This window comes from Pavona decussata, unplaced genomic scaffold, assembly GCF_977016875.1.
Source record: "Pavona decussata unplaced genomic scaffold, jaPavDecu1.1 SCAFFOLD_157, whole genome shotgun sequence".
NCBI lineage: Eukaryota > Metazoa > Cnidaria > Anthozoa > Scleractinia > Agariciidae > Pavona > Pavona decussata.
The window spans coordinates 25,001-39,574 of record NW_028145569.1 but is presented as its reverse complement, the minus strand read 5'-3'; the positions used below and the strand labels follow the sequence as shown (position 1 = coordinate 39,574).

The window sequence follows — 14,574 nt, the reverse complement described above, 5'->3', positions numbered from 1 at the left end:
TGAGTTCTAGGGGCGAAGAAAAATAAACAGGACCAAGATGGACGCCTTCGGGAAATTATGACGCAATGTAACGTCATGTGAAGTCAGCAATATTCACACTCCAAGTTCCACTACTTTACTCTTAATACTCTCGGAGTTATTAAGGGTGGGGAATTCGTCTCCCACCCCCTCCTCACCCAGGCCAAAGAGACCGAAAAGACCGTTCTAGCTAAGCTCATTCGGCTAAAATATGAATACAGTGGAAGAAATTAATGCCTACCTCAGAAGCCCAGGATATGATTTAAGTTACGTGACTTGTCAAGGTGGCTAGCTACAGGAGAAAATTTGATTCCCCCACATTAGTCACTCCATTTATTGTTTTTCAAGAACCCTATGGTTATGTTTCAAAGAGGTAGAACATTCAACTCACTTCACGGACAAGCAACTTACTGACTAGACCCAAGGAACAGAAGACAATCATTAAAAATCCTCTTAGACGATAGAGTAAGACTCGGGGTGCAAAGGAGGGGTCTGTGTTTGCATATTTTTTTCTAGGATTTCACATTCACTACTTAGATAAAGGATGCAGAAAAGTTTTTTCGTCACCCTTAATTGACCTTTTAACTACACCTGTTATGTTTCTCCCATGATAACGGACGAAAAATGTTCAAAACGCTTACTAAAGATCAGAAAAGGACGAACAAAATTGCTGGTAACAGTCACGCAATATAATAATACCTACAAATTTTGCAATAACAAAAGCCAAATCATGGTTAAAGGTACATTGAACACTTTTTACTCTTTCATCCAGACACTGAGTACTTTAAAGGTAATTGTGAACTAAATGGCTTCCACCGAAGAAGAAACCGGGTGTCCGTGGCGGTCCGCATACTTCAATTGACTTTAATTAAGGCCACCTTTTTCTCAGCCAACGCCATAAGTTTTGGTTTTTATTTTTCACGGGTGTTGGTCTTTGGTTACACGTTTATTTTCGTTCAGGCTAGAAAATGCAATCCTATAATCCTGCGTTGCGATTCCTCGCACGCAAGGATCGTGTATGCCCGTTTTTAACACGTTTGAGTAGCGTCACGTCTATTTGTGGAATTCTTACGTTCGGCAAAAAAAAAACTTTAATACAAGCTTCATCAAGTGGCAGTCTATGTTAGTTTCTCCCTATTTAATTCACGAGGTAAAAAATTCCTTTTATAGTCAACCAAATGACAGCAAGTATTTTTTTTTTTTTTTTTTAGCAAATTTTTGTTACGAATTATGCATGTCTGATTAGTTTCTAATTCTGGAAACAAGAGGGCATTCAGTTTCACAGCCTGCGTAGCGGGAGTAATAATTAAGGAGGTGGAGGGGGAGGGGAGGCGAGGACAGATAAGTTGACAAAAGAAGGGAAAGTCCCCCATTCTTTTTTTTTTTTTTATCTACGCAGCTATTAGCTCAGATTACTAAATTAGCACAGTTTGGTGAGATATTCATCGTCTGTCCGTCTAAACGCTTTGTTGTTATCTTTCTCCTCGATCTGTTAGATGACTTAAGTTATACAGCCCTCAGTGTTCAGTAGTGATTGGCTTCGACGTATTTAATTCAACACTGAATAGCGAGCAGCTATTTCTTTATTCACAGAAACCGAAATAGTTATCACCTTACAGGACGTCAATAAATTAATTAACTACAAACACGAATCATGCGGGATGGAGAAGAAAAATTAGGGTTGACTGGTTCTTCTCTAAAGTATTGAATTACACTCAATTGCAAACGTTTTCTTGTTTTGAAACAGTATTAATTGCCGAAACAAGATGATCAGTGTGTTTGTCTCCACAAACTCATCATTGAAAAGTGGAAATTCAAAAGCGTGGTAATGACTATATTTTCATTCCAAGATACCGAAGTTTTTATTAGGAGTTATTTTCTGAGATGAAGCCAACATTGAAACTTCAAATTTAAAAAAAAAGGCGCCTAAATATTGATCACATTTTACGACGTCACAGGTGAAAATATACTTTTAATTAATAATGCGAGTCCTGGAAAACTCAACGCATCGCCCAGGCTGGATCTGGTGTTGTAAAACTTAAGGCAGAGATACACGCCACGGAATTCCTGTTATCAGAATATTCGGCTTTTTCGCAAATCCGTTTTTGGTCAAATCAAACAAAACCTAACTCGCGTAACGAACACGACATTAAACCAGGCCGGTCCAGAAAATTTCAAGACAGATTCAAATGAAGCTGGTTTGCTTTGGAGGCATTTCGTTTGGCTCAAACTGTAGAATTAGCATCAGTCATTTGCATGCGAGTTTCTCGGTACGACAGAGTTCAATTTACAGTACATGTACATAAATTAGCTTTTAGACAAATAAACGACAGCAATGTTTCTTTTTCACATTACATTTCCTTGATCAAACTTTCAACCCAGGAAACAAAATTCAACGAATTTCCATTTGCGCACAGTTTTAGATAAAATAACTTGAGCAATTTAGTAAGATTGCCATCTTCAGTCGTAATCAGAGAAGAAAAACGTCAACTTTGTCTAGCCGCGTTTTACTGCCTTTCGTAATCTTTAACCTGTGAAGTACGCCAGACCGGTCCACATACAAAGCCGCAAAAGTTTTATATTTATACTTCGCGGAAACTTCAAGTGTCCTAACAATGTATTGCGGATGATAAATTCTGTGTGACTTGCTTCGAAGCATATCAGTTAATCTTTATTCCGAGAAACAGTTCAACCACAAGATAAATAATTCCGACGCTTGACGTAGTAAAACACGATTGATTTGTTTCGGTTTCTTGCATGGAAATTGAAAGCCCCGGGTAACATTTCATGAAAAAATCTAATTTTTCCTGAAAATATTCTCCGCTCGTGCAAATGCCCTTTATGATATATATTATTTTATTAAAAACTGGATTATAAAGCAATTTCAGGAATTTGATTGGCTTAGCTGCCACTGGTATATGAGCAATTATACCATACCCGAGAAATAGCAAACATTAAACTGTCGTAAAGAGAAGTTAGCAAGATCATATCTAGAAATGTTTCTTGAGTGTTATCAAAAAACAATTATTCCACTTGTACTTGTTAGATATGCAATGATTATAGCCAACTCGGCGCTTAAAGAGTCTCGTTGGCTATCTATCATCTCATACCCAACGCGCGCTCGTGGAATAATTGAGAGAAAAAAATCTCCCAACTCTTGGTGTAACAAATGCACGGGGAACATCGTGTTTAGCTAGTTTATAAAATACTTAACACGTTTTTATCGAGCTTCATCTCCATTCGGTTACCAGTCAGACAAAACAGAAACACAAGACTACAAAAATCAACCTACCGCTAAAAAGATACTAACCCAAGATTGTCTAACTAAGTTGTTTATGTTCTTTCGCTCAATTCAAAACTGCTAAATTACGTGAGCAATACAGTTCACACGCAAAACATGATTTTAAAGTTGTGCTTACCTCAAACCTTTGGTGTCTTGATACTATTCTCTTACGTTTGATGAGTTTTCAGTGGTTTGCTTCGACGAATCTCACATTGAAAAGGCCTCAAAATCACGGAACTCTATCTTCACTCAAAGAAAATGAAATTTGTTTGTCAGATGTTACGACGTCATACGTCGAAAATACACTTTGACAAGGTTCCTGTGGAGCAGAAATGGAAACTGGAGAAATATTCCATTGTTATACATGTTAAAGGTTTTTGCTTAGGCTATTTAGAGAAGTTATCAATATACTTCATTTATTAACTCGTTGGGAAAATGAAACAGAAACAGAACTGGTTCTAACAAATAATAGAAATCTCGAGTTCATAATCTAATTGTTAAATGTTAAACAAAATCAAACCATGGTGTTGAATTTTTTTATTAGCTCCAGCTCCAGCTGGAAAATAATGATATTTTACACGGGTATTATTAGTAATGCGACAGTTGAAGTGATATGACATTCAGACTCCGGCTACACACGTGTGAAAAACCAATTTATTATTAACCCTTTAACTCCCTATATCAGAGAACAAATTCTCCTGCCTTGTCCTCATACGTTTCTGGTAAAAGTACTGGGGAGAAGTTATTAACTATCAAGAAAATTCACCTAGGATGATTATATCCTTAATTCTCATGACCTCGGGGGTTCAATAAGCATGGACATTACAAGGAGAAATTTCATGCTGATCACCGTTAGGGCATACACTGTAAAGGGTTAGTAAAGTTTTGACATCGTACCATGGTTATAGGGAAAAGAGAGATTGAGCGCACTTGCGAAAAACCATCTCCTTTACTTGTAAGCCCACTTGTAAATAGGCGCGCGATGGACACTGAATAACCACCCTAAATTAAGCTATAAAATAATTCTTTATATAGTTTTTACAATGTGATCTGTACGTAAGAAACATTGTGACTTAAGGTGCTGTTTACATGAAAGGAGGAAGATCTTAGAAGGTGGATCATCCTAGCGCCATATGTTTTCTGTATTCAGTTTTCATGCAAAAGGCAAATTAACAAGTCAGTACTCTCCATATTTAAATTTTTCTTTACGGTTTATTTTATCCGTCGAAGACAACTGACTGTCGAAGGCTTACACTTTTTTTTTAAATCGTTTTACCAGAGACCACTTTTACATATATTGTTTATTATGAATCCTGGTAACGTATCTTCGATATCATGTTTTATGATAAATAAGGTTAAAAAGAGTGAACTGATAAACTCCAAAAGTGAGTGGTATTACGTCCGCATCCCAAAGGCTGTTATCACGGTATAAGGCCAGGGGCGTGGCCAGGATTTCTACTAGGAGGGGGGTTCTAAATTGGTTCCAACGAAAACGGTTGCTCTAAAATCCTTACATTACGTAGGTACAAGACTTTGGCGTTGACGCTACGCAAACAGAAGACGCCTTGGTTGCCGTTGAGCGAACGTGTTTATCACTTCCTCGATCTTTATGTCGCGGTGGTAATTGATGTTCGTCAACGCCAGCCCAGACTCTCGCTCGCTTGACATGGTCGACCTCAGGTATGTTTTTAACTTTCTTAGTTTACTGAATGAGCTCTCACATTTAGCTGACGTTATCGGCAACGTGCACAAAATGCGGATCAATTTGTGGATGCTAGGAAAGAACTCTCGATCGCTTGCTGCGAGTATCTGAACTGCACTGGTGGGAAGGTCGGCATCCTCAGTGCTGCACCACTTTCTCTTCCATCGCAGAAGCTCAACATCAACGACATGGGGAGAAGGCAGGTCGTTCTCATAAAACTCCAGCGCTGCTTCAATGTCAGGATTTCTTTCTCCGACGGCTACCAGCTCAGGCAGAAGATTAAAGAGGCTGGACAAGACAGCATCATTAGCAGGATTGAAGTATGTTTTCATCTCTGATGGTAGATGGTCTAGAAGGGGAATTGCAACTGCCCTCTTATAGTAATCAGATGGTGTCTGGGCTGGTACATTGTCGCGATGTTGCTGCTGATTGGTCCGGCGCGGGATGGAAGGCACAACACCTACATTTCCCGCCGTAGTGACCGCCAGATCGAACCACTCGGTCCAGATGTCTTTGATGTTGTCTCGGATGTCCTGGAGATCGTCCGTGACATTATTACTGTTAGTGTACGCCTCGTAGACATCTAGATCTCTCTTCTGAAGTTTTACACTCAGGGGTTCAGGACGGAAAGGCATTTCATTGCCGTCAACAAGGTGATTATAAAAGAAAAACTTGAAATGGCGTTCGCAAGTCCGCTCTTTATTCTTGGTGTCTCAGTGTCCCAGCTCCATGCTGCGTCGCCATATTGGTCAGCAAATAGACGTTCATTTGCCATTACCTCAAGCGCTCGCATGATACACTGTTAAAAATAGGAGAGGGGGGTTCCTTGACGCGAGAGGGGGGTACCGGAACCCCTGGAACCCTTCCCTTGCTACGCCCCTGTAACGATGGACACTCCTTGAGAAAATTATTAACAATTATTTACCTGGGAACTAGAATTACTTTTCGTGTATTTTTACATGAGGTCGTTTCAGATTCAACACAAACATGGTGACCAACTGAAGAGGTCTTTCGACGAAACTAGTTTTATAGTCCCATATGTAAAGTGTGCGTTGAAAGTAAATGCAAATGAGGTTTTTCCTGAAATAGATAACGAGAGGGTAACGTAACGGTTTTTTTTCCCTTTTGGAAAACGAGATATTGGTCTAAGCCAATAGACCTAACCTAAAATGCAGCTGATATCGAAAGGTTTAAAATTAAGTAGCATCTTACTTTTTGTAAATGGGCTTTCGTATGTTAATAACAAGATGACGTGACACATGTTATAACAATTTAGGAAGGAAGTAAAACAAAATAAAAGTAAAACAAAATACAGCAAAACAAGTAAAACAAAATACAGTTTTAAGAGACGTACGTCTTAAAGGAGGAAATCTTGTAACTTATTTAGTACTGTATATTGTGTATTGTGTGTACTGTATATAGTGGTACTATACATTGAATATAGAGTAATGTATATATTGAGCGTGTTGTGTTCGAGCGATATTGTGCCAGCATTAACAGGGTGTATTGAAGTTAACGCTTTCAAATCGACAAGGCAAAGGATTTGACAAAAAAAATTGCTAAACATTTGCAGATGAAAGTACGATCAGTCATTTAATTAAATTGAGAACCAAATGCCATTTGCTATTTGCTATGGTTTACTAATTCCTTTACAAAATTGTAAATGAAGTATTTTATTAAGCTCAATTTGACACGAGACAAAAGATTGAATAGGTAACAATACTGACATCAACTAACAACAACTACTCCTAGATATAATTACTAAGGTTCATCTTTGTTAAGTTGGGGAACTGGAGAGTTCACTGCAAAGCTACGTCAACCATGCGTTTGATACTGCATTTTGATTACAAAAGTCTGGGTAGACGGAAAACAGAGTTATTTCAAAATATACAAAACATTTAACAACAACTAATCTTAATTGATGTATAAAAGTGTGCTCAGAATAATAGATAACAGGAACTAAGTTGCGATCTATGCACTTGACATGTGCTAGGGTTTGCTATGACTAATTATTCCAGCACCAGTAGAACAATTCATCATTCTTTATCGAGGTAGTTCTTGTTTAGTATTTCCACTATGTTGTTACTGGATGGATCGCTGAGCTTGGCCTTCACCTCCTCCGTCCTAAATCCATCATTCGTTTGATAGCGTAAGTTTGGCTTTTCGCTCAAAATGATGGTCTTCACCATTTCCGCGACTTCGATTCCACTTTGCGTTCTGCTAGCGCAATAATCCATCAACTTTCCCCTAGAGGTTCGTTCGAGGGTCAGAGTCTTTTCGTCAGCCAGCGGTATGTCGTACTTCTTCCCCCAAACGTCCGCATTTTCCCAAATTGGAGATTCCACGGGGCCTGGTTCCAGCATAGAACACCTATGAAGAAAGAAATGATCCTGAAAACGGTGACCAGACCAATTGCCCAATAACTTTATCAGGTATGGCGGCCTTTTTGGATGATCTCGATGGGTTTACCGTCAGCCGTCAAACAGCTTGAAATTTAATCGTCAATCGCCCCAAAAAACAACTATAATTAGCCGTCAACCGGTTTCGAGGTCTTTCAATTAATATCACTAATTCAGCTACTCATCCCGGACTTCTGTCTCTCAAGGAATCGTTCAGTAACTGGTAAATCAGTTTCCTTGTTCCGTACTGTACTCACTTTAATTTATGGTCTTTCCCACTTCATTTGCGTCTTAACTGACATCACAACTAACTTCCGTCTGCAAGAACTTCTAGTAATGATTTGCTTCATTGATAACGTGTTTCTGATTGTTAATATTAAATAAACGCTTAAGTCAATATTACCTTTGATTCATGGAAAAAATTCCCCTTGATAATCGTTAACCGTCAAAACCCCTTAAAGGGGCAAAACTGCTGAAATATTTTACAACGAACTTGTTTTGTAACATGAAATTACTCTTAGAATATAGGGAAGAAAATATTAAGGTTTTTCTCCGAGGGAAAAAAAAAACATAACCAATTTTTAGCGTCTTCTTTAAAATACACAGGAAGAACTTGAAAATTATTGGCCAATTTTTTTCAAGTTGCAATCCATTTCCATCCTAGCCATCCGCAGCCAAACATAATTAACAGCAGTTTCTGTGCACTAGTAGGGTCATTGTTAACAAACTAAACTATTATTGTAACTACTCCATTGAAAGAAATAAGTTTTTTTAAATATTCACTACCCCTTTAAATTTAACTGTCAACCGTCAAAGCTCCCCCCCCCCCCCCCCCCTATTTAGACCCTCTTATTGCTTTACAAACTGGTGATTTCGAGAAACCGACAAAAAGCGTTGAAATATTTAAAGATGAACATTACAATTAGTAAAGTGTTGTAATATTTAAAAGCAAACAATAATTATAAGGATCGGTCTTCCTCGATTAGCTCTTAAGCTTCTTGCAGCCCAGTCTTTCTATAATTACTTTGTAGTTAAGAAATTAGCTGAATCAATTTGCTTAAATTTGCTTAATTTGCAAATTAAAAAAATTCTTCGCCAAACATCTCGTGGCCTTTGATGAAAGCTTCGAAGAGCAACAACATTGGCACAAGGTTTCAACAATTTAATGAAAATTTTGCAAGGTCTACTGACCGGTTTTTGTTTCAGAGCACGCCCATGTCATCCTCTGTTTGCTATTTAGTTAGCATAGAACTTTGCGTTACAGTTTGAATTAGTGAAAACAAAACGTAGGATATTTACTTCTGATACGGTATTACTAGTAATATTAACAAACGCTACCTGATATTGAAATGGAGCAGAGTTGGAGCCAAAGCTTCGGTGAGGCCCTCCAGGGCAAATTTGGATGCACAATAGAGTTCATTAAAAGGGTTTCCCACGAGTCCAAAATGGCTGCTGTTCTGGATGATAAGACCGCTCTGTCTCGCTTTCATGCCTGGCAACACAGCTTGGACCAGGCGCAGAGCATCAAAGAAGTTCACTTCGAACAATTCCTTGGCCATATTGACCGGGACACACTCCAATACGCCCACCATTACTAAACCAGCATTGTTAACTGTTGAATAGGTATAATTACCGCATGATCGTAAGTATACAAACTAGTATTTGGTTACGTAATACGTCTGGTTATTTTTTTCGCTGTGTTAATTTGAAACGCGTTCCGTTCTGAGTTTTTTTTGCAACTAACGTTTCCTTACAGCCATTTTCGACATGTCATCTTTCGACCTACAATATAATCAGGGCTAAGTCTTAACTGCAAGAACAACTGATTTTTTTACGGTTGAACTCGAATTTGGGCAATGACGCAACATGACGTCGGGAATTTCAAAAGGTAAATCCAAGAATGATAACTGATTGTCTGTTTTGAGTATTAACGCCTTGCGAACAAAGCAGCCGAATTCCATGCACCTGATGTGACGGACGAGAACCGATCGTTTGAGTCAAATCGTGTGAATTTTCCTTTAAACTGGAAGTCGTGGAAGGTAATAGCACCATCCTGAGCAATTTTAGATCAGAAGATTTAGTGACTTTAAATCACGATTTCATATTTAACATATTTCATAACTATGTTAATGAAATTAAAACCATTGTACCGGTATCATAATTTGTTTGGAGTTATTGTGTATTCACACAAGAGATCTATACTGTTGACGTCATTTTCTGATTGTAATAGGACTCGTAACAGATCAAACATGCAAGAAATGAACACGTAATGCTGTTAATAATTATGAATAGTCTTTGGTTTCTTCATAAATATATCAATACCAATCTCTAATTTAGTTACTTGATACGTCCATGCCATGATATCTGCCATGATATCTGCGAGTCTTGGCCTAATGTGGATACTATAACATCTACTTCATTATCACAAACGAGAAGAAACTCAGCATTTAAAACAGTGCCGTGCTGAGTTACAAATGTCACAAATACCCGTGTAAACAGGCTGTTTAAAAAGCACTATGTACTTACACAATACGTCAATTTTTCCTTCAGTATCAAGCACTTCTTGCACTGCGTTTTTGACTGATTCATCACTGCTCACATCCATCTGCTTGATAATCAATGTGTCTCCAAGATATTTCTTTCCTTCTTTCTCCAGTTGTCCTTTCTTCGCCAGATTTCTCATGGTGGCGTAAACCTTGAAGCGTTTCTCAGCATCTTTAGCGAGAAGCACAGCGGTAGCGAGTCCTATGCCGCTCGAACAACCGGAGATGAAAACGATTTGGGGAGCCATGGTTTAAGTCAGTAGTAGCTACCACGAAAGAATAGTAAAAGGTAGCGATTGCGTGATAAGTAATAAGGGATGACCAGGGGCGTAGTCTAAATTATCAGAGCTGTCATTTACCTTTTCACCTATTCGTCAGGGCATTGGCGCAGCTGCTGGTTACCATAGACGTTATCACTAGATCGCGAAAAAGGCTAAAAAAAGAATTCACGTGTGACTAATAGGCCTTATCACGGTTTTCGACGCCATTTTGACGAGTAGGCAATCAGGCTTGAAATGACAGTGTTTGTATGGAAATCCGATGTCAAATAATTTTCATAAAACATCGCTTCTGAAAAATATATCAATTGGAAACTTTTGGCCCTAGGAAAACGATTTTATGAAAAAAAATTGGAGGGATATAGCTGTGCCAGAAAGCGTCCAGTCGTGTTTTGAACTTTCCGTAGACCCAATGCAAAAATGGCTGACATTTTAATATTCTTTTGTCTGCATTCAAATTGGCCTCACTAACCTCGTTCTTGAGTTCAAATATCAAAGGAATATTTTCTGACCTTGGACGAGGCTAGTGAGGCTAATTTGAATATAGACAAGAATATTAAAATGTCAACCATTTTTGCATTGGGTGTATACATTTCCCTGTATTTTTTCCCGCGAACTATTTTTAGTAGCGGTTCACGGCTGGCTCGCTATACAGAAAAATGTATGGAAATTTCAAAACACGGCTGGACGCTTTCTGGCACAGCTACATCCCTCCAATTTTGTTTCTTAAAGTCCTTTCCCTAGTGCCAAAAGTTTCCAGTTCATGAATTTTTCAGATGCGATGTTTTATGAAAATTATTTGACATCAGATTACCATACAAACATTGTTTATATTCGAAGCCTGATTGCCCACTCGTCAAAATGGCGTCGAAAACCGTGATAAGGCCTAAACGCGAGGCAACGGAGGCAGGGAACTATGGAAGAAAACGTGCGAATCAGACGTGAGACATAACACGCTAAAAGTAGGGAAACTAAGCATAACTTGAAATGAGCGCATAGAGAGAAAAATATCTGCTGTAGAACTGAAGAGGGCTCAGTTAACAAAATAGACGATGATCCTCCGTGTAAGCTCGGCGATACCTTGCCACATAAGAAATACGGTTTTTCAAGGATACATGCACGCATACGCAGTGCAATTAAACGGAAAACCGTTAAAAAATCTAAAAGAGAGCCATGTTATTTACGAAGACATAACATCGCCTTTTGTCAAACTAGACCTTAAACCCAAAATGCGGCTGGCTACTCATCAATGTTTGAAAACGAAGATTGTGAAGAAGCATACAATTACGTATATTTGGCCACCCAAATACAGTCAACTTTCTCATATCGACCACTTCTCGTAAGCGACCACCTCCCGTAAGCTACCACTTCCCGTAAGCGACCCCTGGCTTCGTAAACAACCGTATTGTTTCTCAGATAAATACTATTTCAAAAGCTCTCTAGTAAGCGACGACCACTCCAACTTCTTAAGGGACCACGACCACTTTTTAGGCCAGAAATGACACATATTCTTTTGTTTTCTGTTTCGGGTAAGCAACCACCCAACATAATCACGCATGATCGTTAGTAAATCATTACTCAGAAGTGACAAAGTTCAATTTTTAATGACGCTAATGACGCCGGACTGCTGACAGATGATAACAGTTTACACACAGAGAAGATGGCTATAATTCAAGATTTACATCAAATAACAGCAACTACTATACTATTACTAAATATAAAAGCGTGTACGTTCACAAAGGGAAAAGGCAACCCTAACTGACATACGATCCCTGTGTTTACACCTTTTATAGACTAAAATGAACAAAATGTCTATCCGTGTGTTGATCATTCTTCGTCAAAGTAGTTCTTCTTGAGTATGTCCACCAAAACGTTACCAGGTGAATCGGCGAGCTTAGCCTTCACCTCTTCGGGCTTAAACTTATCATTTGTTTGATAGCGTAGGTTTGGATTTTCACTTAAAACGATACCTTTTACAATTTCCGCGACTTCGTTTACACTTTGAATTGAGTTACCAATGATGTTTTGCAGCTTTCCCATAAAGGTTTTCTGCAATTCCAGACTTTTTTCGTCGGCCTCCGATATATTGTAATTCTTCACCCAGGCTTCCATGTTTTCCATCACTAGAGATCCGACGGGACCTGGTTCCAGTATGGAACACCTATCGAAACAAGAAAAGGTTATCTGAAACGGTGCCAAGACCAATTCCTTTGTGCTATGGCCTTTTTTCTATGGCTTCTTAGAAAACAAACAATGAATTAGTTAACCATAAGCGTTTTGACTGAAACAGCCCAGAGTCAGGTGGACAAGGGAGAAATATCAGCAATATCCTTCAACCAAACCTTGTGGCCCTCCGGTCCCTAGGATTTTTGTTAGAATAACGTCATGACGTTCTCTTAATGTCAGATTTAAGTCTATTCTCCTAACTTTTTCATTTTAATACCGCTTAAGCGTTTCTTTGCCGTTTTTGGTCATGTTTAGCCAATTTTGATGGCTTTAAACTGAATATGAGATCCAAGATGGCGTCTCGTCCAAATTTAAATGACCTCATTCTCGGTCATATGACGTCATATGTCATGGCGTTAATGCTCTTCACCTTAGAAAATGAAAAAGATTCTTCCCTCGCCCTTCTCTTTCCCGATCTCAGAAAAAGTTGTGAATTCCTAACAAAACTCATGCCAAACTAAAGTTAGAGTGGTAAGCTCAGATGTTAATTTGGCCATTTAAATCAAATTTGTCCAATGCACAGTAATAGCACTTTGATACGGTGCTGTTTTGTTTTACGTTTTCTGCTTTGGCTAAAGATTTCAGAGAGTAATATTATTTTACCTAGGAAACAAAATCATTAAATTATTAAAGACACTAACTTTATGTTAAAATGCAGCAATGTGGGAGCCATGGCTTCAGTAAGACCCTCCAAGGCAAACTTTGATGCACAGTAGAGTTCGTTGAAGGGACAACCCACGAATCCAAAATGGCTGCTATTGTTGATGATATGACCACTCTTCCTCGCTTTCATGCTTGGGAGTACAGCTTGGATCAGGCGCAGAGCTCCAAAGAAGTTCACTTCGAACAAGTCCTTGGCCATATTGATCGGGATACACTCCAACACGGACGTCACTATTAAGCCAGCATTGTTAACTGTTGAAAAAGAGTAATTACCATTATTATGGTACGTTCGTCTCGTAGGGGGCGTCTTGCTATATATCTTTTCATATGATGATTCAGCACACGCATAACTCGATCCTAGAAGTTGCGTTTTAGTTTTACCATACACGAAGCTGATTCTCTTACACTCTTTTCAGAAGGAAGTACCGAAAACGGACTACCAGTGAATGAAGTTATGTAGGGCAAAGGGGAATCAGTGATCTGTTCGGATACTGTGGCTCAATTGACAATTTCAGTTGCAGAAGGTTTTAGGAAACGAAATTTTATTCCCGGAATTTACGGGCCGTTAGAGCGCTTTTTAATTGAGTGTCGAAAGTAATTGGGTCATTGCTTTGGTTTTGCTTTACTTCGTTCAGTGATTGGTTAACGAAATTCGCGTCACTTTTTCAACCAATGAGAAGCAAAACCAAAACCAATCCTGACTTGCTCCTCGGCCGTGTTTTCTTGCGCTTGGCGCGGGTTACTTGCATTTGCTTCGATTTCTGATTGGTTTATTGCGCTGTTTACATCTCTTATCAAGAAGATTTGACTCGTTGCCATGTGACGTCACGCTGGTAGTGATGAGTCGGTCACAGACGAACACTGGAAAACAATAGAGACGCCCCTCCTTCTTGTCTCTTATGATTGGCCAGGAGTAATTACTTTGGGTTTGCTTTTACGACAGTCACTGATGAAAAACGTTCTATTCTATTGGATTCTATTTTTGAGAGAATTTTATAGTAAACCCTGAATGGATCCTCTGCAACACATGAGGCCTAAGCAGATCTATTCATCATTTTAGGGACAGCAAAACTTGCATTGCTAAAAGAATCTAACTTATTTCAGTTATTTCACGTCCCGGAGACGACTCCAGATAATCCAGTGGTTTTGCGGAGTGTTTAAAAGTGAAAAATGTGTTTAAACGCAGAGAGATGCGTTTTCTAAAATGTTTACTCTATTCGAAATGCTTTTTGCCAGAGGAAATTTCCCCAACAAGGTCGCGTGAAAATTAGCGAACGGATCTGATCTTTACAAATTAATTATATCATATTTAATTATACAAAGTCGCATTGAAAGGCGCTTTAAAGGGAAGGGTTCACATCTCAGCGTATGTGCATGAATCTAAATGCTTTTTTCTCTTTCTTATCAACTTTATGCCCTTAAAAATCCTACTCACATGAACTTCAGCAATCACATTCTATAA

General features: G+C 38.7%; 2 protein-coding genes and 1 long non-coding RNA gene across 3 annotated transcripts in view; all 3 read right to left on the bottom strand.

The window, feature by feature from the left end:
• Nucleotides 1-14,574, bottom strand: part of LOC146465023 (uncharacterized) — a 51,686-nt gene that overhangs the window by 16,506 nt on the left and 20,606 nt on the right. The window lies entirely within an intron of this gene.
• On the bottom strand, nt 6,570-10,296 carry LOC146465026 (retinol dehydrogenase 8-like). Its single transcript, XM_085128955.1, has 3 exons — nt 9,929-10,296; nt 8,741-9,014; nt 6,570-7,373 (listed from the first exon to the last, which is right to left on the bottom strand). Exons 1-3 carry the CDS (start codon nt 10,191-10,193, stop codon nt 7,040-7,042), a joined length of 873 nt encoding a protein of 290 aa, XP_084985081.1. The 5' UTR covers nt 10,194-10,296; the 3' UTR covers nt 6,570-7,039.
• LOC146465025 (retinol dehydrogenase 8-like) overlaps nt 11,789-14,574 on the bottom strand; it is a 9,002-nt gene continuing 6,216 nt past the window's right edge. Inside the window, exons 2-3 of the mRNA XM_085128952.1 lie at nt 13,091-13,364; nt 11,789-12,384 (exon numbers count right to left, since the gene is read on the bottom strand). Of these exons, the coding sequence (XP_084985078.1) occupies nt 12,051-12,384; nt 13,091-13,364 (608 nt within the window). The 3' untranslated portion in view covers nt 11,789-12,050. The remainder of the gene's footprint in view (nt 12,385-13,090; nt 13,365-14,574) is intronic.

Coding starts and splice junctions, on each gene's coding strand:
- LOC146465026 (XM_085128955.1), bottom strand. CDS start 10,193: ATGGCTCCCCAAATCGTTTTCATCTCCGGTTGTTCGAGCGGCATAGGA. Junction 9,015..9,928: donor AGGAAAAATTGACGTATTGT/GTAAGTACATAG, acceptor CCTATTCAACAG/TTAACAATGCTGGTTTAGTA. Junction 7,374..8,740: donor CTGCTCCATTTCAATATCAG/GTAGCGTTTGTT, acceptor CTTTCTTCATAG/GTGTTCTATGCTGGAACCAG.